General features: G+C 34.8%; 1 protein-coding gene across 1 annotated transcript; it reads left to right on the top strand.

Moving 5' to 3' along the window:
* Positions 1-872: 872 nt before the first annotated feature.
* Vps51 (vacuolar protein sorting 51) lies at positions 873-25,867 on the top strand. Its single transcript, XM_071584650.1, has 16 exons — positions 873-1,141; positions 1,240-1,374; positions 5,446-5,547; positions 7,360-7,479; positions 8,298-8,438; positions 8,562-8,714; positions 10,539-10,657; positions 10,755-10,982; positions 12,568-12,661; positions 14,294-14,452; positions 14,630-14,863; positions 17,343-17,492; positions 17,591-17,769; positions 18,105-18,288; positions 22,628-22,740; positions 25,377-25,867. The coding sequence occupies exons 1-16, from the start codon at positions 1,061-1,063 to the stop codon at positions 25,483-25,485; spliced, it is 2,301 nt and encodes a 766-aa protein (XP_071440751.1). The 5' UTR covers positions 873-1,060; the 3' UTR covers positions 25,486-25,867.
* The last annotated feature ends 893 nt before the right edge of the window (positions 25,868-26,760 follow it).

The following is a 26,760-nucleotide window of genomic DNA, read 5'->3' on the forward strand; positions in this document are numbered from 1 at the left end:
TGATAGGCATGAACATTTATCATAGTGGAAATACCGCCGAAAAAGCGTGCCGCAATCCATTGAATAAGCGAATGACGTTTCAGTAATGCAATATCACAAATTCCCTGGTATTGGAAAAAGGTAGGTGGAACATATAAAAACAATATCAGAATGAGAAGACTACTCAAAGTAGTGCAAGAGAATAAAAATCACACACATGCTTATTCTGAAACTATTTTACTACTAATAAGTGAGGACAGTAGATTTTCTGTTCATTTTTCCAACATCTCCTTGCCTGCGTTTAAAGTGAGTGTCAGGATTTTTATTTAGTTGTATATCACAGACAATGTTACAGTTGGAAATTATTTCAAATTAAAATATCAGTATCCAAATGTACTGCTCATATTGACTGGCTCACTGCCGATATTAAGCATGATTTTTTTACAATTTATATATTTCAACCAGCGGTAAACATATGATGTTTTTAAACTATTTAACACAGCTGTTTTTTCTTTTCGTAATGGATTTATTTCTACAAAATCAGGCCTGAAACTACGAATTTATTTTTGAATAGATTTGATGAGTTGTGCCATCTATAGGAAGACAAATATTTTTCTGTTCCTATTTATTTATAATTATTTTTTCACACCTGCAGGATATTCTTGCGTGTACACGGTTTTAACATGAACAAGAATTAATGATAGTATTAAAAAACCCGCGGAGCCAGATAGGTCATCTCTAAGTGGAATAGTCTATACTTACTGTTCTACCGTTCTAACCATACAACTGGCAGCGCCCCTACAGGTGCAAAAGCCAAATATTCGTGGTTAATATTTATATTACAGAGGCAAACCGTCGTGGCGGTTGTATATCTGCCAGCGCATTGATAAGTCTTTCATGTTAAAATTAAAAATAGGTTGTAATTTTTAAAAGATTTTTAAGTGTCAACATTGAAAGATCTACCAATGTAGTAGTATATGGAAAAATAATGCTATGTTAGGATAAACAATTCTCTGTTATTTAAAATGTCACAATTAACCTCATAATATTAAAACTTGGTTATTATCAATAAGGAAATACAATGGCTGATGCAAATATTAGCCCCTATGATATTGATGGTCAGGGGTTTAAGCCAGATGATTATTTTCAGAAGCTTCTTAAGGTAGTATATTCTATGTGCTCCAATGGTTCTCTTGTCATAATTAATTGGTGACTTGATTGGGTTTTGCATGATTAAACTTCTCCCCGATTTTATTTTAGGAATGTTCCTTGAAACAAATTATGGACAAAGAAAATGAAATCATTAAAGATACGCAGGCTTTACATTCTGAGATGCAAACTTTAGTTTACGAGAATTACAACAAGTTCATCTTAGCAACAGATACAATTAGGAAGGTAAGCATAAGGAATTTGTTTAATTTTAAATTCCATAGGAAAATAGATAGGTGATATGGATATGACGTAGGAAATTTGGTATCGTGATTCAGATGATTTTTTTTGCATTCAGGTTCTGTGTAATTTCTTTAAGTTGTGCATCACACAATGCAAACATAAGTGCCATTGTTTTGTTGTCAATCATCCCATTGATGCAAAGAAGCACTCACGCATTCTCAGATGATAAAATTGTGTCCAATTTGGAAGTAGGATCCCCTGGCCACAAGGTCAAGAAAAGATAATAATTGCCAACAAAATGAGATAGTTCCGAAAGCCATAGCTGGTGGTTAAAAAAACCAGGATAACTAAAATACATTGGTTATGTGTCCACAAAAATGATCTCAGTGACCATGAAGAAAATGTTCAGGTAAGAAAATGGCTGGAAGTTCAAGGACAACGTCAAGACTGCCAATTAAAGGACTGACTCAAATATCAGGGTTGGTTGGCTAAAGCAGGAACACCGTTGAAAATATCGGGGTCAGCTATACTATAAGCATGTGAAAATGCTACTAACAAGAATGGCTGGAAGAAGAATTACCTACCGAATATTTTATAGCCACCCTGGTTTTTGTCCAGCCCTGTCTTTTGCTATGGCTCACAATTCATTTTAAAATACTGTGCTGAGAACACCATGAATCCCTAAACTATTTACAATGTTAGAGCCACAGCTCTAAGCGAGTTTCCAATAACATCTGACTGACCTGGCAGAAAGAAGGGTTGCTTTCCCTACTTCTTTGGCGCTAAAAACAATCAGTCAGTTCAATCTATGACTTAGAAGTACTACAGCTGTGACATAACAAAAGAAGAAACTTAGTAGGCTTTAAAAGTGGCATCCTATAAAGTTAAAACCCAGGTGCATGCATGAGTTGTTAAAATAATAATTGTTAGGGGACGCAACAAAAAGCAAGGTCACTTGCAAAATTAGGGATGGGTTGTTCTTTCAATTGAGGCAGGATATTCAGGAAAAGGGGAAGGGCAGAGAGAAAATCGTCATTAACATACTCTTAATGGAAGTTGCCGAGGGTTTACAAGTGAGCATCCCATCCAATGGATGGGATGCTCACTCACTCCAGTTGATATGCTCTCCACCTAGCGCCACAAGTAGGTTGGGATAGCACCTAAAAAATCCTGCCACCAACTGGATTTGATCCTGGGCCCTTGGGGAGGGAAGCCAGCATACCAACCTGTTTGATTGATGTTTATTAGTTCCTTAAAGACATGCATGGAGCACGTCACATTGCTTGAAAATAATCCAGACAGACACAAGTACAAATTAAGTTGAGTTTGAATACAAATTACAAATGATAGTCATAGATAAAAAAGAAAACAGGAGAAGTAACAGCATACATAAGAATAAAATTAATTATTAACAGAGAGACATGAACTGATCCACAGAATAGAATTGGTGTTCGCACAGGAATTAAAAGTTTAAACTCAAATGATACTGATATAGTTTAATTTTGGCTACAAATTTTCTATTTCCTTTAGTTTTCTAGGCAATGCTTTCAGGAATTTGACGCCAGGTTCTTAGAAAACATTACCGAGTTGTGAGTAATTATCCTCAATTATTTATACCCTTTTGTGCTGCTTATATGTACATCAGCATTTGTTATCAAATTAAACATGCATTTGTTTTGCTATACAATAATAATGGCGTGAAAAATATACTTACAGGGAATAGTTAAGATTAAAAATTTTTTAAAGTAAGGTCCAAAACTACATGTCCTTGGCACTTTACCTAGGATTCTCAATACCCATTTTTGCTGTCTAAAGAGGTGCATGGAATAACATGAGGGGCCCCACACAGCAATTCCATATTTCTGTCGACTGTGAATGAACGCATGATAAAGTGAGAGAGCTGTACCATCGTCAGCCAGGGTCCAAAAATGAAATGGTTTGATCCCATAATGTTTAATTTTCAGAAGGAATTAATCAAGTCTGAAGTAGAAATTATGTTGAAGGTTGTTCAGCGAAGAATTTTTGAAAATAGTAATCATGGATCTTTTTCAATGTATAATATAACAGGTGTTTCTATAGCCATATGTAGATACTCATTTTTAAGGCTTACTTATTATGCATAAAAATGTCCTGCAACTACTGGACAGTGGTGAAATTACTATTTGCAGAAATAAAAGATTGTTTAGTTTAAAAAGGTAATGAATTCTGGTCATGGTATTTCTATCATGGCTGTCTTAAATACTTCATTTTAGACAATATCAGCTAATGGAAAATGAAACTAATGTTGAATTGTAAAAGGAAAAAAATAGCATTAAAAATAATGAGATAAAATAACAAATATTGTATGCCTAATTTATTTACCTTTGTCATGATGAAGTATAAAAAATTGTATGAGGCAGACTAAGGATGATTTTGGTGCATTATACATCTTTGATTTTTGCCTGGGAATCCATCCATATTTTAATTGTCACTTTACTTTATCTAATTTCTGATTAGTAATTAATTTATCATACAAGTGTTTCCTGCTCATGGTATGGGTGGAATGTACTTGCCAACTAAACTGAGTGTGTCATTTGAGCTTCCCATGAAGTTTCCATCATCCAATGCGGGTGTTTCATAACCAAAATACTGTTTAAGGTGTGCAGCATGAAAACAATTAATGGGGGTACGTAAGTCAATTTCAAAATAATTTCTTTAATGCTCAACATTTTTTGAAAATTTCCAGTACACTACCTATCTTTGAAAATCATTATGCATTTCTTGTGTGTTCCTGCAGTGTAATTGTTTATTGTCATTAAAATTAAGGCCACTCAAAAATTCAAGAATACTTTGGAACATGTTTCTTTCATATCAGTATTTAAGTCAACATTGCAGCATTGAGAAGTTAGAAGAGAAAGTTTGAGAAAGAATACAAATGAATTTTTTCTGCATTAAATAAAATAAAGTCTCGAGTAATAACAGGGCTGTCTAGAAAGTAACCTCAGTTTGGCTATAGATAAATACCCTGGAATAGATACAGAAAATTTATTATTTACATCTCAAAACAACATACTTATCTCTACTATTTTAATACATATTTGCCAAACAGATCAAAACTTTTGTCATATCTCTGTACTAGTTGAGAAATTCTCCCAGCATAAAATTGTGTCACCTCAAATCACAGCCACCCAATGACGACATCTTGAAATTCTGTACCAAGATGAGCAAAAAACTTGTGGGAGACTAACTTTTTAGTCCGGATTCCATTCAACAGGCTCCTAGAAATTTGAAGAAAACTCAGAAGGAGTTCAAATATCGTAAAATACTGGTTTTAGCTATATTTTTTGTCAATGTTCTGGAGCAGTGCATAGTTCACCACCGACAGGAAGCCACTTCTGTCATCATCATGAACATTTGTCCATTCACTTTCAAACAAACGACACCATTAATGCACAATATTGTCATTCATGACATTTGTTCCATACACAGCACAAATTTCCTAATGAATTCCAGCAGTTTTGAGGCTTTTTGCCAGTAAAAACTGAAACTGAACAGACTTCATATTTGATATAATTTTCAATTCTGTTGACTCCCTACTGTAAAGAAACGACAAGACCTTCCAACCACTACAGCTCAAGGCATACTGACCTACTCTGTACATCAATACAGCTAAAATTCAGTTCCCCCTTCTACTTCTCACACTACACAAAAATTGAGGTTAATTTCTGTACAGCTCTTGTAGTACACATTCTCATGAACTAATGAAATATTTCCATCATTACCATTTTTATCATTATTTATTATAAAGCCTGTCAGCATGGACACTGGACGTGACATGGGGTTCTTGACACATGAACTTTCACGATATTTAATTCTTTATTTTTAATAAATTTTAAATGTCATTGAAATTAATTGTATGTGCCTGTTTCTTCATCATTACCACATTTTGCTTTTACTCACAAAAGGCTTAATAAGCTTGGTCCATGTTTTATAGCTAGATTGCATCTAAATTTATTTTGCTCTCGAATTCATTTTTTTATGAGAAAAATTTTCATTTAATTTGTAAAAATTTTACTATTTCTGACTTGTTTACAGATGAAAAGTGATTTCAAGCAGATGGAAGATGAGATGGAACTTCTAGCAGCCAATATGGAATCAATTACAGTTTTTTCTGAACAAATCTCATCTACGCTGCAGGTAAAATTATTTACCATTATCATGGAATTAGAAGATGCATGCACACTTGGGTAAACTCATTGCCAATAAAAAGGTGAAAGATCATATAATCAGTTTGTAATGGAATTGGAATGTTTTAATTGAGCTATTTAAAGGTAAAAATATAGATCCATAAAACCTCCCGGTGATAAATTTATTTAAACTACAGTGGAATTTAAGTTGAACATAAAAACAAATGTCAGTATCCGATTTCAAGGATATGTTTTTGGATGGAACAGTGAAAAAGTATGCAAAATTGACATTGGGTTGAAGACTACTTTAAAATTTTATTTTCATGTAGGCTGGCAAAACATTACTATGAGCATTAAATCAATGTTTTGGATTATTGCTTTAGGATGTGTATGCACCCTTAGGGGAAGGGCGGGAATGTGAAAAAAGGATAAAGGGTGGGGTAGAACTCACAATCATAAGACAACAGTGGCGCATGTTCTCGCTTCAGTTTTTGGAACATAGTGACCAATTGTAAACACAGTCAGGATTTTTGCATTAAAATTTAACTAAAAAACTTTTCTCATAAATATGAATGTTTTCCCACGCAATTTAACATTTCCGATATTTACATATGCTTCTTGCAGAATTTCCAGCTTCTGCATGAGTTTTAATGTTTTATTTTCTTTTACCATTTAAAAGGAATATTAATCAATATTAGAAATTAAATGGCATTCAAAGAAGTTTATATTAGAGAAATGGTATTATTTTAAATTATTTTAAAGTCTCCCCTAGAAGAAAATCGTTAATGTTTTGAGTAGTTGGGGTGATAATCAGTTCCATGATCATTGTAAAAATTGATGAACATGCACCTTAATAATTAAGTAATTAGTAAAAGTTCATTTCAATGTGAAAATAAACATGATATAGACACAAGCGTATGGTTATGAATGAAACCCTGTGAGAAAATGCAGTGAAAATTTGGAGTGTCTAAATGTGGGAGATGAGATTTTGCACAACTTCAGAGTTTCAGGAACATAAGAGTTGAGGATTTGTTTACATTTTTTTCTTCAAGAGCTGTCCGGACCATAGAGCATTATGTTCATTTGGGGTCCTTAATTTTGAGCTTTCGCTGTGTCTAAGCTTTTTTCCAAGCTTCTGAAGGTATCAAATTTGATAGAAGATTAAATGAGATGTTTTATAATAAGTTCTAGCGTTTAAGTTCTGGGAGAAGTTGTTGTTTAGTCTGCAATTAATATTATATATGTATTTGGGAAATGTTCATGTCTCATGTACCTGATCATATCATAATGCTTGTATTTGGAAATACAAAATATCTTCTCAAGATTCGCTCGTGCATTTCAGTGTAATTCGAACCAAGACACCCAGTTGATGTTTACACTTTAATTAAACATGACGGTTTTATAGATAGTAGCAGACAAAATTGATAAAAAATATCTGCAAGTGTAATTCCATTACTGTAAATTTTTAGTATTGAGTACTTTCATTGAATCTGATTAGAATAAAATCATGTCAAGAGAACATTTTATGGCCCTTGAAGCTACGTAGTTCCAGTGGTCAGCTTTGTTTCACTCTTGGTGCTTTAAAGTAATTGATGGATACATAATCGATGGCTTAAACGTTTAGGCAATCAGCATTAATAATTCCTTTCTCAATAATACAGGGTGTGACAGTATAACTTCCTTTGTTGAAATGCTTCCTTATTTGAAAAAAAGAAATTACCTGTATGTTGGAGCACCCTGTTGTTGCTCTTAATACAGACTTCTTCAGTGCACGAATGATAGGTCTATTTTAATGTGAATTAATTTTTTCTACTCTTTTTAGGATACCAGGCAAAAGATAACCAAGCTATCTGGGGTCCACTCTCTTCTGAAAAAACTCCAGTTTCTGTTCCGGCTTCCCTCTCAGTTGAAAACCAAAATTGAAGAGGGCAATTATTCTCAGGTTATTATTGTCTTGATAGTAAACTTACGCGAATAAGCACCGATCTTAATGTAATATTTTCTCTTTTTGCTAATATGATTAAGTCTAGTGAATAGTTTCTACAAAATTTAATTAGAGAATTTAAATAGTTTGACAAGCATGAGCGGATATGCTGAAAATTAATATTTATTATGGCGTCATAAAAATTTTGTCGAAATGTCATTCATGCATTGTTGTTTCAATGAAATTGAAATGCATAAGGTTTTTCAGTTACATTTGGAAAGTTACGAGGGGGGACCCAAAAATAACAGGAATGCTGCTATATGAGTAGATTCTTTAGTTCTCAATATATTTACATTAAATTTTGTTCACCTTCAAAGTATTCCCCATTGACCACAATGCACTTCTCCAAATGATTATTCCATTCATTCCATTCCATTAGAAAAGTAAATTCTAGTGTCCCATTTAATGAGTAATGAAAGTTGCTACGAGAAGTCAACCTGCTGGGACTAATCAGAATTATTTTGGTCACTGTTTCCCAACTTTGAAAACTCCTCCCTTAATTTTCTCTTGTTTTTTTTGTAATGCTTTCAAACTTATAGTTTCTTGTAACTGCTGTGGACATTGGTGTGTTTCATTTATAGCATTAAAATCAAATGAAATTCCTAATCACCTCTTTTGGGAACACAAGTGTTTGGCAAATCAAATTAATAGGGAACTAGTATGTACAGGGTTGGGATTTCATGAGATTTTGTTGTTTTTGAACTTTTTAACTGTCCCCTTCCTTTCAGTGAATGGTTCCATGAAAGGCTTTATTTACTTTCTTCTTTCTTCAACAGGCTGTAAGAGATTATACACGAGCCCAGAGAGTACTTGAAGCATATGGTGACACTCCTTCCTTCCAAGGCATACAAAAGGATTGCCACGATATTTTAGAGGAGCTTAGAGAAAAACTGCGTGCTCAATTTAATAGCAGAGAGGTGACTAAATTATTTTTTGGCGAGAGATGACATATTTGACATTCATGACAATTTAAATTTCTTACATAGATTCTTTCTAACTATCACATTTCATTGTTTCATAGAATGTTCTCAATTTTTTAGGCTTCCGCTAGAGAGTTAACAGAATCAGTGGAGCTGCTCTTACGTTTGGGTGAGCCATCCGAAGTTCTACGCTCCAAGTTTCTTTCTCATGCAACACTGCGTCTTCATGATCAACTGTCCTTGCTCCACCAGCGATTAGATCTTGGTGACCAGGTAATAATTACTTAATTGTGATTAACCATTAGTGTTGCATGGAGCATTTTAAGTGTACGTGGTAAGTTGAAGTTATTTGTCATAAATGAGCTGGGATGTTCATTTTAAAAAAATTCAATGCACAACAATATCAGGAACCATGAGACCATATCAGAAACTGGGCCAGTACCAAATCATGATGCAGCATCAGTTCATGAGGCGGCACCAAATTTTGGGGTGGCAAAGGCATCACCTATTACACCTGAACTGCTAACCTGGGCTATGTTTTGGCATGCTAAACCATGACATGTACATAAAATGTAATTGTATCGTTTGCCTCACGCTATTTCTGATATTAAGAGGCTTCAGGCTATTTATTTTTATTACCATAAAAAGTGGGTTAAATTAATCTACATCACACAAGCATTCATTTTATTTTTATACTGTGTGCTATGTTGACAATAGACCTTGCTGTTTTCTAAAATTGAATCAATGTTGCTGTTAGATACATGTAACAGACTAATACCTATGCATGGGTTTTGTTGAGCCTTAGCTAGAGGAATTGCTCTTACAATACACAGGGAAAGCATATGATATTTTAGACTCGCTCCTAATGAAGTATGGTAGTTCATTAACACATATGCCATCAGTGTGACAACTATGTAACAATCTATTAGATGACTTCGCAATTTTCGACAGACTGAGTCTTTGGAAAATTACAAACTCATTTAATATGGACATCAAAGTCTGTGGAAAATTATTAACTCATTTAATATGTACATCAAACAATTCCACATAGTGAAGCCTAAAAGTGTCAAGCATATAAGCTCTCACATTGTGCTATTACATTGAATCAATCTCAGGGAGAATGTGTGTAGGTTGCACAGAAGGTAAAAGATGAGCTCTTGGAGACTATTACTGGAGTCAATTATTTTTTGTAAGTGTTAATAATGACTTTGACTATTATAATGACTTTTATTAAAACATACATTCTAAGTAAAGAATTTTATTAAGCTTACAACCATTTATATCATATTGAAGCTGCTTTTAAATGTGATTTTTAACAAATGTTACCTTATGTTATAAAAGTCAGTACTTTGTCTAAGAAATTAGAGCTTTTATTTGTTTTCATTAATAACTGTAGATGATTCTTTAAAATATTAAACATGTTTGATATCATTTTTAGGCACTAAGCTGAGTTTTTTGTGGCTTTTAAAAGATTTCACTTTAAAAAAGAAATTATCTGGCAAGTAAAACTGCTTATTATAATTTTCATTTTGGTAAAGAGCACGTTAAGTTTGCTCTTTTATGTTATTATCATTTCAGTAAAGAACACGTTAAGTTTACTTTCTAAGCTTGTTGTGAGATTTGCTCACAATACATCATCTTCATAGAAATTATTTATTTTTCATCACTCCTACTTAAGTTTTATTGCTTTTGTAAACTGTTCATGTGAGTAGGGAAGATCTACACAGCCCACATTGACCTATATTTTATTTAAAAGATGTATAAAATTTGATAAGATTCAAATATATAGTATTTACCCAAACGTCCACTAAATATCACTGTATGGTTTTGAGTTGGAAGAAATAGCAAATTCATTAACCTTAATCCTTGTAAACATGTGCCAGTCTCCTCTACCTTGTGAAGGTACGGTATTCCTCTGATTCATTTCTCCCGAAAATGTTTCACTCTCCCCAAAACACACAGTAAGCAGAATCACTTAAAAATTTATTTATTTTGGAATGGTTTTTTTTTGTTGTACAAGTATACTCGTTAACATTTGGTAGTGTAATTACAATTATGATTACCATTAATTATTAATGGATTGACTTTTTTCTATAGGATATCATCGAGTTTGTTGATATGGGGAGCAGTGGTTTTCTTAGTGATATCTGCTTGGTGGTTGCTTCATATAATGATATATTTCTCCATAAAAGCAAAGGTGATGCAGAGAACAACAGGTATGTGAGTTGATTTTTAAGCCTTGTTAACAAATACTGTTACAAATATTTTGATTGGTCAATAAATTGCCCCTACTACATTAAATTTACTCAATAGTGAATCCAAAAATGCTGCCGCTATGCTACAACTGGGTGCTTTTGTTCGAGAGCACATGGAAAGTTATTTCTTGGTTATTCAGAAGCGGGTGAAGTTGGAACAAATGGATAATGATGGCGCCACCGTTGGTCCCAGAGGGGGGGCACTATTAGTTCGTGCCTTAGATCGGTTTCATCGTCGTCTCCAGGCAATTGACACATTGTTCGCCTTAGAGAAAGATCTTGCCAGGTAAGGTAGCACACCCAATGTGGCAGTGTACATATCCTTATAATTTTTAATTCAATGGAATTTAATCTTCCGTTTAAGTAGCCTGTAATTACAGTGAAACCTTGAGTTGAGATACCTTGATTTTATGCAACTCTTTATGGTTTGGTTTCCGAACCAAGGATTCACATAAAACTCACCCTGAGCCCCCTAAAAGCACTCAGAGATGAAAGTTATATTTTGTCCAGGGTTTCTTGTATATTTGAAGGTTTTTATATTAATATATCTCGGAGATCATATAAAACTTGAAGAACTCTGTACAGTAAACATTTTGACCTTGGATATGTTTTATAAATAAAAATCATGCTGATGTTGATACTTCAGTAGGCAAAGTTATTCTTTTTCTTCACATTGAACATGTAGCAGAGCTTGGATAATGCCGAGCATGTAGGCTTAACCTAAAACTAAGGTATTACCTTTAAACAAAAATACTTCCAAAGATTCTCTATGTCAAGGATAAAATTGTGATGTATAATTTGACCTTTGAAAGAAAAATTGGAGTGTGAACATTTGAGATACCGTGTGCATTTTAAACTTTGATCTGATGTTTAAACTGTGAAAATTAAACAGATTGTTTGAAAAGCACTTTTATTGTGTTGACCACACCTTCATCTATTGAAAACAGGTTGTGGCTAAATATTACAATGCATAATAATGGAGGGATATTGGATCATTTCTGGCCTTTCCAGATGTTTTCCATTGTTTTAGGTTTTTGATTTTTCATAAAATTTGCCAAAGTTGTTTATTCATAAAACTATTTCATGCGACTCATTTTTGGATGGATTTCAATCTCTACAAAATGTCTGGGCAAAACCTGAGTGGGTGCTGCCATATTGTTTGCTCAATTTACATGATAAATGATTCTGCATGACGTCTGTCGTGTTTTTTATTCTCCTTTACCAGCTCTACCCTAGAGTTTCACAAAGATGCATGTTGCAAGTAGGGAAGTCAATGTAAACTAGTATTATGGCAGCATTTCACTTGTCTGCAGCATGATGCTACCTGTTGGACATTCTTTAATGCATTGGTAAACGTACTACCTACTTACAAATCAATGGCATGGGAAATTGAATGTTTGTAACATTTTTATGGTTTTCATTTGACTCCCCCCTTGTATGGTTTTGCTTTGGTTCAAAGTGCAACCCAACCTTTTTATGTAGAAGTTTTGATGAAGACTTAATTAAAAAACAAAATCTGCTGCGACAGGAAATCTTGTATGCCTAAGAATTGATTGTAGACAAAATAAACTTTAATGCCATAATAGGAATTGGGCAATACTCAAATGTAGTCAGTTATACATATATAGGCTTCCTGAAAAGCATTGTTACTATGACTAGCAAAATAAAGTCATGGAAATAAGTAGTTTTCCATATAGGTAGGGTTGTGCACCTAGCTGAAGTCAGTACAGGGTATGATGTTTTATTTATAGTATTGTATAAGTTCTGTTAGAATGTTTGACTCCTGCCATTAGTTTATCTACAACCTACATATTGTACTTGTGCTGAAAAATTTAGCCTAAAATACTTTATAAGTGCTTTTGTAATTATAGATCTGGGATGGAAGTGGTGCTAGAAGCTGGACATAGGCAGTGTTCTTCTCATCTAGAAGCTTTAAAGACTCACTTCCGTGAAGCCTTGACTCAGGTGAAATATTATCTTTGATAATAATGCATTTTATGAAATTGGTCATTCACCAATCCATTGAATTCAAGCACAAAGAATGTTTTAGTTGAAACCAAGACCTACTTGGTCTTAAAATGTATAACAGATTTTCTCCAAATAATGGCCAGAAAATACTTCGAAAGTTTTCACTTGCTGCAATGATAATGTATATGAAGTTGATTTAATTTTGTCAAATTATATCAGTAGGAGAACCAATCCTTAAAAAGTATCAATTAATTATTCCATATAACAAGGGATTTACCACAAAAAAGATTGATCATGTTGTCTTAATGCCAGGTGAATTTTCATGGGATAAATGTTAACTGGAAATTCTTGCTTGCACATACTGCAATGAGTTAAGGATGGAAGTTAACACATTTGATCAGCAATGAACAATTATCATTAGTCATTTCAAACGATTTTCTCATTGTGAATTTTCACATAATTTAAAATTGAATATGGCCTTTGGTAATGATGTAATCCATTGTTCTCTTGTGACATTACCAATGAGATAAATGTTTAATAAACTGACAACTGTTTAAACAGTCAATAGAGGACCTAATTCTGTTACCAACTGCTTGTTAATTTTCAGAATACTTTCAAGGGTAATCCCAAAATTGAGATCTCAAATTTTTGTAGAAATAGAATGAAATTTTTATTTTCAATAATTGATGCATCATTTTAAAAGTTGAATATTTCAATATTTTTTCCTTACATGGTATTTCAGTTGATCCATTTTTGTATGGGCAGTGGCTGTTTTTGTAGGGCCCTGTCATACCAGCTCACTGCCATGTCATTGGGGAAGCATCAGATCTGATCTTTTACCTTGTCCTTGTTGCTTGTTATGAGTGGCAAAACCTGAGTGTTCCACTTCACACCTGAGACCAAACAGAAACCATGTGAGTGGTGGGATTCCTCTTTGCCCAAGCCACAAAAATTCAAACAAACAGTCTGCTAACAAAAATGGCTGTGTTCGTGGATCAAAACAGAGTATTGTTGATCGTCTGCATGGATTCTAGGACCATAATAAATACTGTTAGGTATTGTGAGACACTTAAACAACTGAGATGAGTGATTCAGAACTGGAGAAAATGAATGTTGAGCAAGGGCATATGCCTTCTCCACAACAACACTTGTCCTGACATCACCTATTAAACCATCACTTTCCTGCAACAGTTTGGATGGGACATCATCACACACCCACCCTATATTCCAGACTTGGCACCCCGGGACTACCACTTGTTCCCCAAGTTGAAAGAACGTATGGCTAGAATGACATGGCAGCATACTGCTATGACATGGGTGTACAAAAACTGCCTTAGGACCTACATATATGCATCGGTCAAAACGATGATTATGTGGAAAAAAGAGGAATGTTGAAACTTTAAAATGGTGCATAGATCATATAAAATAAATATTTATTTCCAATTCTACAAACATTGGACACCTAAATTTTGTGATTATCCTCATGTATATAAAATCTTATAGATACCAACGAGAGAAACTTTTTATTACCTAATTCAATTAAGGTGATTGAAAACTATTGAATTACATTTAGATATAACTTTGAATTTTTATAGTAGTCATCTTACCCTGTGTATTTATTATATATAGGTAAGATTGGGTCTTGTGGCACCACCTTCCCCTGGCATTGTATCTGAAGAAAATTCTCAACATGGCACAGGAATGCTTGGAATTTCTCTTCAGGATCTACTGACATCTCTCATTTCATCTATAGTGGGGAAAACTCGTTCAGCTCTTCAGGACTTATTGGTATTCATTTATGCAAATAGAAGGAATATTTTAAGTTTTTAGTGAGAAAAAGTAGAAAATTAAGAAAAAGAACTGTAAAAAACCTTGACTGTTAAATAATGTGATTAATAATTTCATAGTTGGGAGTTGATTGTGCCATGTGATATTTTCAGTAATAATTGTTGCTGTCATTCGTAGGCTTTCCTACAAGCAGATCTGTCATTTGGCCTCAAGCCTGGATTTCGTGAATCATTCTGCATTAAGGGAGTTCGTGAAGGATTGGTTGTGGGATTTTTGGAGCACATATCATCAGTGTCTGCTTCGCTTTGTGCAGCCCAGCCTAAGGGAGGGAACCCTCTCCCACCCCCACCTCTTCTTCTCATCCTGTCAAAACTGTGTCTTGAACTAGCTGGTTCCAGTGTACATGTTTTGGTAAATATATTTGTTATGTTGTTGCATTTAGTTGCTGATAATGATGACTCCATAAGGTTTATATCCTGGGCGGTGCACATTTAAATCCATTTAATCACTCCATTTCTTGACCTACTATAGGTCACACTTTTTAAAATCTAAAGTGTGCTCTAAAATCAGCCTGCATCATATGGGCCTAGGCTGTTCAATTTTCAATTTTTTGTTTTGTTGTGTTGGTACGCATGTCCTAAACATTTATTTACAGTTTCAACGATGTAGCATATTTAGTTTGTTATTGAAAGATACAAATGTTAGATGTTCTTTGATGTGATTGGCAATTTTCTGCTATAAAAAATGGTTCCAAGAATTTGCATAACACTTCGTGTAAAAAATGGAATTAAGTGCTCCAAAACACTTCAAATGTTGACAGTGGCACAACGTGAGTCTGCTCTGATTAAAAAAAAATTTTATAAGTGGTACAAGCTCTTCCAAGATGGCCGAGAAGATGCCAATGATGAACCTTGCTCTGGACGCCCCCAGCATTTCAACGATAGATGAAAACGTTGAAGCAGTGAAGAAAAGTGTTTTGAAAAATCGTCAAATCACTTTTAGAGAAGTTGCTTAGAATGTTGGCTAATTGGTTGGCTCGTGCCGTGCAACATTTTTGGTTGTTTTGGGCATGAAATATGTGTGAGCTAAGTTCGTTCTGAAACTGCTTAATTTTGACCAGAAGAATCGTCGCTCAGGAGCTGTTGAAAGATATTAATGATGATCCTGATTTGCTTTAAAGGGTCATAACTGGTGTCGAATCATGGGTATATGGTTATGGCGTTGAAACCGAAGCCCAATCATCCCAATGGACCTGGGAGAATGAAGACCAAAAAAAGCACGCCAGGTTCCATAAAACATCAAGGTTTTTCTCACTATTTTCTTTGATTACCATGGCGTAGTGGATCAGGAGCTCTTACCACAAGGTCATGCGGTCAATAAGGAGTGCTATCTAAAATGTATGCGCTGTTTGTGAGAAGCAATACGGAAAAACATCCGGAATTGTGGAAAAACAATTTATAGCTTTTGCATCATAATAATGCACCTGCTCACTCATCGTTGTTGCTTGTGAAAAACTATTTGGCCAAAAACAGCACCACAAGCATGCCTCAGCATCCATATTCACCGGATTTGGCCCCCTGTGACTTTTTCCTGTTCCCAAAACTGAAGAGACCCATGAAAGGATGGAGATTTGCAACAATTGAGGAGATAAAGACTGCATCACTAGAAGAGCACAGGACTATACCTAAAAGTGCTTAACAGAATTGCTTCAACGATTGGGAAAAGCGTTTGTACGGGTGTATCTGGGGAGATTACTTTGAAGAAGACAACTTGAATATTGAAGAATAAAGAAATATTGTTCCATAAAAATATAAAGGCACCTTACTTTTTGAACACACCTCGTACATATGTGTGTTTGTGATTGCAGCATTGTTTGTGAACCACTCATCCATATATCATTATACAGGTGACATCCTATTAAGGATTAAACAAACATGGAAATCAAGTTGACATGTTTTTAATTAACCTAGCCAAGAGGGAATTGGACTGCATGAATAGAAACTGAAATTGAGCCTAATCAACCTTTTCAATTTGAAGAATTTTACAGCAATTAGTATTACATTAAAATTTCAATAATTCAACCATTGTATATGGCACAGTGGAGCATTATAATCTTGAAATTGAGTGCTAGTTCTCTTACCATTATTATAACATTTTGTGAAATAGAAAAAAGTACAATACATAAACTGTTCAGTATTTTTCTGCCTTAATTATGAATATTTTATGGTTATGTTGGGTGTAACCCATAATTAGAATGTTGGTAAATATAATGTTTTCACCTTCTTTAAAATGTTTGGATTTATTGTTTTTAACCTCATTTAAATTGTAAAATTCTGCCCTGGTTTATCCATGATCCAGTCAGTAAGTGTGTAGTGTCATACAGTGTCATTCAGCCTCTACCAAAACCATGAGATATGCATCTCTAATGCACAATAATGATGCTGAATCAATGAGAATGAATAAATGGGGCACCATTACAATTTAGAATTGTCAAAAAAATGTTATTATGACCCTCACTAAGGTCAGTTATTCTGTGAGAATTCTGATTACTGAACTGAAAAAACTTCCAGCCCATTGAACCCCACACATATGTATATAACGTAATAATAATAATTATTCATTTTGATAAATGGTACAACTATAGTAAATGTCGTACAATATATGCAGGTAATGTAGGAGAAACACCTTTTATGACTTTTCAGCCTGAGGAAATGAAGTATTGGAAAAAATAAATAGGATTAGATGATATTCAGGATTTTATACTGAAATTATCATCTAAGAAAATGAAAAATAACTTTTTCAAAATGAGTACTTTTTCTGAGCTTGATCAGAATGATATGATGTTTTAGTAGGTAAAATTTTAATTAAGTTTTGATTTTTTGTTCCAAAGATGAGTGAAGCTGAGGAGTTTTTTGCCATTGATGGCAAAGTTACATCTGAAAACCTGACTTCTGAGGCAGACGTCTGCAATAAATTCAGGAGTGTGGCACAGCAACTTCTAAATAATTATGTTCGGTCACAAGGCCTGGCTATCTCACAGGTATATGGTCCTTTATTTTTTGGTTGAAAATTATATGTTTCAATTTTGCATGAATTGCTCCAATCATGGTCATGATTGGATTGATTCTCAATATTTAGATGCTGAGGAAATCAGTTGAGACTCGGGATTGGTTGCATTCCCTCGAGCCAAGAACAGTACGCGCTGTTATGAAGAGAGTGGTGGAAGATGTGGCTAATGTGGAAGCCCAAGTTGGGGCATTATATGAAGAGGGTCAGCGTACCAAACGTGGATCAGACTCTAGTCGGCGTACATACAGGTAAAATGCATTATATTTGCCTTTTGTATTCACAATTGCAACCAAAATTACATTCATTTGCATAGAAAACATATTTATTAAAAAAATGAGATTTCCAAATTATGATTTCCCTGGAGATTTAAATAGTCATTCTTGTATGGTTATCATCTAACTTTATAAAGTTGCACCTATGTAACAAGACAAAAAATCGAGAATCACTGAACAGATATACTGTAAATAAAGGTTCTGTTGTGTATCTATTTCACTAGGGTTTCTCTGATACCACTGCAATGTATATTTGTTGATATCATGTCATTTGATATTTTTTTTTAAATGGAACAATTCTGATATTGCAGTGTTGGAGCGGGAAGACTTAGACCTGGAGCTCGAACAACTCCCTGGTCTGGTGCACCCTCTCAACTGGACTCTTCATTAGCACCAAACTTACAGCGGTTGTTTTACAAGAGAGTTGATGCCTTCTCTCCAGCTGAATTCTCAAAAGTTTCAGTTCTGACTGGAGTAATAAAGATCAGTTTAGAGGTATGCTATGCCAAAAATCTAATAAGACTTATCTTATCATTAACTATGGGGCACAAAAAACTAAAATAACATATACATCTATGTATGAAACTAACCTTCAAGTGGAAGGCAGATTCTGAGTTGAATGCTGAAGCATGGAATGAAAAAATGTCGCCAAATTAATTGGTTAATGTAAGGGTTTTTTCGATTTTAAAATAAATGACTTGTTGATGAAGCAAATGAAGTAGGTTGGGTATTAAGTAGCATGAGGAATGATGTTGATAATATTAAATGGAATAAAAGTAATTTGAAAGTTTCATTAGTATTGTAAGAACTGTGTAGTAATAATATCATCAGGCAGTACTTAATATAAGCATCTAAATGCTTAAGATATGACAGTGATGGTGTTGTTATTAAATGATTAATGACCATGGGGATGATGCTGGCATTCTGATACCTCAGTTATTGAGACACCTAAAAATTAAATTAATGAAATCTTGGTTCACTTAAAGAATTACCTATTTACTAAGTTGAAAATAATGAATACAGTATTAATGGAAAATCATATAATTACAAGGCTTTTAATTTATTGCTGCTGTGTTGGCCTAATGCATATCCGTCTGTTAAATGAAGAATCTTTACTTTACTTGGAGCAATTAGCAAACTGACATGTATGGACATACAACTGAATGATTATCTGGGTATCAGGTTTAATTAGGGCTCTATAAATGGGACTAAAAAAAGAATTCACCCTCATATCTTGGATTACTCTCCCATGGACTACAACCTTGACATGGTGCAAAGGTTTGTGCATTCCGATGACCCCTAGAGCTGTGCTGATAGGAGCAATGATAATTGCTCCTGGTAGGGTCACCCATGCCAGATAGGTCGAAGGTTAAGAGCCAGACGAAAGGTAGTCCACACAGTTTCTGTTCCTCAGTGAGATGACTGCAAAGGCATCTGACTCTAATGGGGTGGCCATTGAATGATGGTGTCTCTTTAAAAACACTATTGAGGAAGGCCATGGGGAACCACCTCAATTATTAATCCCAAGATTCTCATGACTGGCATTATAGAGAAAAGTGAAATGTAAGGTTAGCCGGAATTACTGGAATGATAGTTATAGAGTAATATACAGTGAAGGGAATGAGAGCCCATGAGGGGTTGCCTTATTATGGAATAAAAAGGTAGGAAGAAGTGTAGTTAACAAAGAGCAGACAACAGATTAATAGTATCAATAGCAAGAATATTACTAATAGAAATAAAAGTAGAACCAACAAACTTGGTCATTGTTCTGGTAAATATGCCACCAAGCAATCATAATGAGGAAGGAGTCGTTAGGGTATACAATCAGTTAGAGGACATAATCGCGTGTGTTCCTGCAGGGAAACATTTGAAATTGATGGGGGTTTGGAATGCGACTGTAGGCAAAGGAAGAGATGATGATGCGGTGGGGGTCTACGGTTTTAGGTACGAGGGATGACCATGGGGAGAAAGCAATTGAATTCTGCAGGAGACAGGGGTTAGTCATCACCAACACTTGGTTTAGATACCACGAAAGGCATAGGTATTCATGGAAAATGCCAGGTGACTCAGAAAGGTATCAGTTAGATTATATTATGGTTAGGCACAGATTCCTCAGATCAACTCACACAGCTTCCCTGGAGCGGATGCGGATTCTGATCACAGATCACAATTTAGTAGTCATGAAGGCCTCCATCCGATTCAAAAAGATAATCCAGGGGCAGTGGGTTAGGAAATGGAATTTACAAGCGTTAACTAGAATTACAACAAAGGAGTATCAGCAGGCTATAGAAAAAATCATGAATGAGGGAAAAGAGCTGAGTACTATCAAGAAAAAATGGAAAGTGATATCGAAGGCCGCGGAATAAACTGTAGGAACCGTAAATGGGAGAAGGACAAGAAAACCATGGATAACGGATGAGATGATTAGAAAGATAGATGAGAGAAGGAAACAGAAGAATGTAAACATGGCTAGGCAGAAGGAAGTACAAAGATTTAAATAATAAATTGAGACTCGTAACAAATAGAGCAAAAAACGAGGTGAAAGATGCAGTACAAGGATATGGAAAGTTTGCACAGAAAGGGTGACATTGATGTGCTATACAAGAAGGTTAAAACACACTTGGGAAGTAAGAATGGAAGATAAGTCGGGGAAATTAATTGTTGAAACAGAAAAGATCCAAGAGAAGTGGAAGGAATATTATGGAGAGCTGTATCGTGAAGAACTTAGGCCAACAAGGTTAGACCTAAAAAGAGATTATGACGTAGACATACTTAACGATGAAAAAGAAAAGGTATTAAGGGAGATGAAATCAAATAAGGCCTAAGTAATAGACAATATTCCTGCGGAACTATTAAAAGGTTAAGGAATATGTCGGAGGAGGAATATATATGGACTTATTTGAAGCATCAGTGTGGAAGAAATCTTGCCAGAAGACTGTGAGATCAGTGTTAGTCCTATTTCAAAAAAGGTAACAGCTACATCATTTGAGGACTACAGAACAATAAGTTTGATTTACCATGCAGCTTAAGTGGTTCTCAGGATCATCAACAAAAGGATGGGGACCAAGGCGAATGATTACTAAGGGGTTGATCAGTTTTGGTTTAGGAAGGGGAGAGGCATACGTGATGCCATTGCAATAATGAGATCAATAATCAAGGGGGATAGATAATACAATCAGGATTTATTTGCTTGTTGAAAAGATTTCAAAAAGGCTTTTGATAAAAAAATTTGGTAGTTGTGTCCTACCTTACTGTCAAAACTTGCCTTAACTGGTAATCTACCTGTTAAACATGTAAATAAATTTGAAAAATAGTAATAGTTAAATGTGTAATTACCAAATAAATATTTTGTGTCTCATAACAAAACACACCCCAACATCTAACTCTACACCAAGCCATTATTCATCTGTGCGTACTTCCTCATTTCATCCCATCCAACATCCCTATCCTATTCTTGCCCTTTCCTTGTTTACCTAACATTCTCCCTTTTGTCATATTCTTCAACATCCCACTGCCGATCAATAAGCCTCTGATTTATTTTTCCTGCCTCCTTATGATTCCTCCCAAAAATCCCCTTTCCTCCACCACCATACCTAGCACTTACTCATTTGTTTACTTTCTGTCCACTTCACCTTCCCCATCCTTCTCCGCAACTGCATTTCTTAAGCCTCTAATCAACATCTATCGTCCTGATTCAGTGATCATGTTTCCACGCCGTGCATAACTACATATTATATCAAAGTTTTGAGCAGCCTTTTCTAAACATCCTTACTCAATGTCCCTGTCATCAATTCCCTCCTCCTTGTGAAAGCTTCTTTGCCTAACGCAATTCTTCCCCTTACATCCCTACTACTTTGGCCATGTTAGTCCAAAACACTTCCAAGATGCGTAAACCATTTTTCCAATGATGTTTCATCCACATATAAGTTGAACAGCTGTGGTGATAATGGGCAACCCTGCCTTACACCTCTTCCTAACACTGCCCATCCTGACTCTCCGTCCGTCACTCGCGACTGAGCAGTCTGAGGCATGCACAGGTTGCAGATTAGCCTCCTGTCCCTCCAATTACACACAACTACCAAATTTTTTTATCAAAATCCTTTTTGAAATCTACGAAACAAGCAAATACTCCTGATTGTATTCTCTATTCCCTTTGATTATTGATCTACTCCTATTTCCTGCAATATACTCAGTTTTTCCCAATTCACTCTGTGAAAAGCCTTTTCGAAATCGACGAAACAAGCAAATACGTCCTCATTTTATTCTATATTCCTCTTGATGAGTGATCCCATTACTCCAATGGCATTGTGTCTGCCTCTCCCCTTCCTAAACCCAAAATGATCATACCTTAAGTAATCATTTGCCCTACTCTCTATCCTTTTGTTTATGATCCTGAGAACAACTTTAGCTGCGTGGGAAATCAAACATATTGTTCTGTAATCCTCAAATGATGTAGCCTTTACCATTTTCAGAATACGAACTAACACTGATCTCACGAATTCTTAAGGCCAGATTCCTTCCTCATACATGCTAACAATAAAAAAATATATGAATATAATTATTTGTGCACAATGCCAATATTACTTTTTTATAATGGGATACTGTTAATATATATGCTGGTTTGATGATTTTCCATGTACATTGTTTGGGGTATTGCATTGAGTGCAGTTTCTTTTTCTTAACTTTCATTCCTAAAATTCAAAAGAGCCTGATGGTTAACCAACTCAGCCCTAGAAGCTATTTAGCATTGTATTTTTAAAAATAATAAATGATGAGATTAATATTTTTTTATGCATGGAAATAATGTATATTGTTTGCACCTTTTGTTTTTTAGACCTTTCTGGAATGTGTTCGCCTCCGTACATTTGGGCGATATGGGTTGCAGCAAATACAAGTAGATGCCCGCTACCTGGAATTATACATCTGCCGATTTGTTGAAGATGAACGGTAAGCATGCTACATTGATTAATATTAATGTGACATGTTAATTGTTCTTCAATTAATATTTCACATACAAATTTCACATTTGTGCAGTTATTGAGTCTACCTCTCAAAGCACTCGGGGAGCTATAACTCATGATTTGAGACAGAAGATTTGCCATTAGCCCTTAAATATTCCACAACTGTGTCTGTCTATAAGAAATATGTTCTCTGTAAGGCTTTCAGTTTTGTCAATCATTCCATATTACTTTCAAAGTGAAAATATTATTATGTCGAGGGAGTTGAATTGAAACTTATGAAGTCGTATCTGACAGATCACCACCAGTTGATTGAAGTTAGGCTGTTGCAAATCTACAGCCCTTACAGTAAAATGTGGAGTCTTACAGAGCTGTAATGCAATATTTCTATCTATTGATGCCAAAAGACAGGCCAAGAATTAGTTTAATATAAGTAATTGATGTTTAAATGTTTATATAGCTATATATATTTTATGCCATCTTAAAACTTGAATAACTAAAATTGAAACTGCTAAATTATGGGGAATTCGTATTGATACAAAACTGGGAGAACTGTAATAAACTAATAAAAGCTGTTCACATGTTTAGGAGCCTCAAATATCTCATTCCAAATGAGTATATTTTGATACTTTACTTTGCTTTCTTGCAGTGCCATTTAAACTATGGTATTGAGTTATGGGTCATTTCTCTCATGCTAACCAAATCCTGCCACTTCAAAAGAAAGCTGTTCGTTCTCTTGCTCTGATGTAAATGAATATAGTTTATATTATATAAAAATTGAATACTTGTCTAAGGCTGTAAAAATGGCAGTGTATAAAATTAGATTCCTTCCCACACTATTTTAAGTAAGACTTTGCTATGCCAGTATAGACATAATGGGTGTAGGCAGTAATTTTGTTCAGATCATTGCACGTTCATCAAGGAAAACCCTAAGACAAGTATGGCATCGAATGTTATTACTAGAACTGTTAAGTTATTCATTTTTCAAGTTTAGGTGGTGCAATAGTTCCCCTTGCCTCTTCAGTAATGCCCCTGATAGTGCCCATTGTTAACTACTATAAGTGAGAATGGAGTACTTGAGTATTTGTGGCAAGTATGAAAGAGAAGCGGTCAGGGATGAGTGGTTTATGATAGGTTGTAGACAGAATGTTAATAGAATGGATGAGAGTCTCTTAATATTTTGCTGACTGTAATATTCTTTAACCTTTAGGTGTTTCATTGAAAATTAGAGGTACAGTAACCTATAATTTTCTTCTACCCTGATTTGTATGAAATTTGTTGTTATATACTTAATATGTGGGTCGCAGTAGTCTAGGGGGTAGAGTGTTGGACTACTGACCGGAGGGTCCCAGGTTCGATTCCCGGGCAAGGCACTCTGGGCACCTGCAGCTCCACCCAAGCTATGTGATCTTTCGGGTACCAGGTCTTCTTAGGAAACCATAACCGGCTCAGGGAAAGGAACTGCTCCCTTTACCCTGATGTATGAATGTCACATGCTGTTGGGCTTAGTACTGGGTGAATACTCCTGAAGCATAAAGGGGTGGATGTACATCATGTGGTTGTAGTTTACCAGATGTATATAGGATTTCCTCCTCTTAAGTCACTTCATTTATGCCACAACAAAATGTAAAAATTGTATTCCGACCCATCTTATGCTATATGTAAACATGTGTATTATCTTGTTCTATGATATCATTTTCTTGGGCAATTCTCCAACTTTCATTTCAATAGATTATTCAGGATTCAGAAGGGAGGCATCAGGGTTTTAAATTAACTGCAACCAACTGAATCATTCAAGCACCATTTAATCAAAGACAAAATCTAAACACTACCGGGTGTATATATGCTGAGTATCCCCTATGTCATTGAACAGACTTTCCACTTCATCACTCCCTACTTAGGGACAAAATTCTATAAAACTATGCACATAAAAACTCTAACCACAATCGCTGATCCTAAATCCTATTAAGAGAAAAGTATCCTTAGTGTAGGAATTCAATATTGTACAAACTGATGAAATCAAAAAATTAAAGAAAAAAGTCATTCCTACAACTTCATTAAAAATATATCATGTAAATATGCTTGTCATTTGATGGTTGAATTCATTCATAATAAATTATTTTTAAATGATAACATTTTTACAGCTATAATTTTCCTTTGTTTACTGTGGCATGCTTTAAACATTGTAAATATATCACTGGTATACCTTGTAAAATTGAAGGGCAATACATATTATAATTACCATGTGAGACATCTAATATTATGTTAATACACTTTCAGTACTGCTGAGGATGTTGCAAATATGAATTCTGTAATTGAATGCAATGTTAGTTGTTAATTTCACATACTTATTGACTAATTAATTATAATGTTTTCGAAATGGTACTTGGAACTTAATATTGTGTTATCATGATTTTTTTTCTGAATTGCTGCCATTGGTCAAATAACTGTGTGACAATAACTTAGTCACATTTTTTCTACCATGTAATCTAAAAATTAGTGTCTATGAAGAATGTGTGTTCTTGTGATAGAATACTTTTTTAATATTCCTATTCAGGGTATGCTATTATTCTTATGCTGTTCTTTATATCCTGGTTAAAATATGTTTCATCACTTTATCTCTAGGTTGGTTTATTTCCTTCTGGATGAGATTCTTCGAAGTGCTATACATCGCTGTTTGGATCATGTTTTGATGGAGCCAAGTGTGGTGGATAGTATATGTGAAAGAGGTTAAGGTGCAAACCATCAATTACTTGAAAACCTCTTTTCTCAAGATTTGTGTATATAATGTTTAACTCATGGAGTTACCAATTTTGACCAGCATAATTTATTATTAAGATGAATAATTGTTCAAAGTTTCTATTTATTATTTTAAAGACAATTTTAAATAGTGTGAAATATTTAATTATTCTTTAGTGAAAGAAAATTGGTGATTTATATGGCAAACTGGTGAGCATACATTTCATTTGCACTTATTACTTGTTTAACATATTAATTGTGTTGAAATAAATTGTTTTAAAAATAAATGCCTATTTAATATAGCATAAATTATATGACTGATAAATCCCTGCAAGTTTACATTAGAAAGTATGTTTATATGTTAAATAATACTTATATTGACGACATTTAATATGGTTGTACCATTTTTAAAATGAATAAAGTATTATTATTAGTCTCCTGGTCTTTGAACGATTTATTCACCTGGAAGTATTGTTGTGAATGCTTCCCTACACTTTCTCTTTTAAGGTCAAGAATTTGCGCAGTTAGTCTTCTTTAACTAGAATGCCTTCGGCTTCTTTCAGTGACCAGATACAAATATTCTCCTATTGAATACTTGAAAATTAAAATAACTTTGTATTACAAAATTCATACTATAAATTACCGACAGTCACATTTTCTTCGATATTTTTTTAATGAAATGTGAGTTCGTTGCCGTCCACCAGTCATTATGAAGCAATGGGATCTTAACCGGATAACTAAAACCATTGAGTGTGTAGTGATGCGGGCCACCCTATTGGCTGGTTGCACATCGGCATATATGCTTGCGTACAACCCCGTAACTTCAAGTGCTTATTCGAGGACCGTATTGAGACGCCTGCAATGATTGCCATCATTTAGGACGAACATAAATCTGAAGCCTTTTTTTCAATAATCCCTTTCTGTCTTGCCGTCACACCACATTTCGTATCCCAGACAGCGCCGCAAGGAAACAGAAACCGGCGAAGACCTGTCCGCTGTTTTTTGAGATGAACAAATGACAGATAGCGAGCGTAGGTTTTCAGGCCGACTGGTGGGTCCCGGTTTCAGTTTTAGTAAGTGGCCCGATGGCTGAGGCTGTAGAGATCCAGGTATTTCAAATTGCAGTTGATTGAAGGTTTTTCCAAGGGATTACTGTTATCTCTATATTTTTTACGGGTTATCCTGCTGCTTATTGAGCACTTTTTCCAACTAACGTTTCGCTCTTTCTTCCGAGGATGCTGAAAAGGAGCCGTCTGAAGAGCTTAAACGC

Source organism: Hetaerina americana, unplaced genomic scaffold, assembly GCF_022747635.1.
Source record: "Hetaerina americana unplaced genomic scaffold, ioHetAmer1.1.p SCAF_2, whole genome shotgun sequence".
NCBI lineage: Eukaryota > Metazoa > Arthropoda > Insecta > Odonata > Calopterygidae > Hetaerina > Hetaerina americana.

Bases quoted from the DNA above. Each gene is read 5' to 3' on its own strand.
- Vps51 (XM_071584650.1), top strand. From the start codon at position 1,061: ATGGCTGATGCAAATATTAGCCCCTATGATATTGATGGTCAGGGGTTT. The intron at 7,480-8,297 runs GTTATTATTGTC...TTTCTTCAACAG, and splicing joins AAGAGGGCAATTATTCTCAG to GCTGTAAGAGATTATACACG. The intron at 17,493-17,590 runs GTATATGGTCCT...CTCAATATTTAG, and splicing joins AAGGCCTGGCTATCTCACAG to ATGCTGAGGAAATCAGTTGA.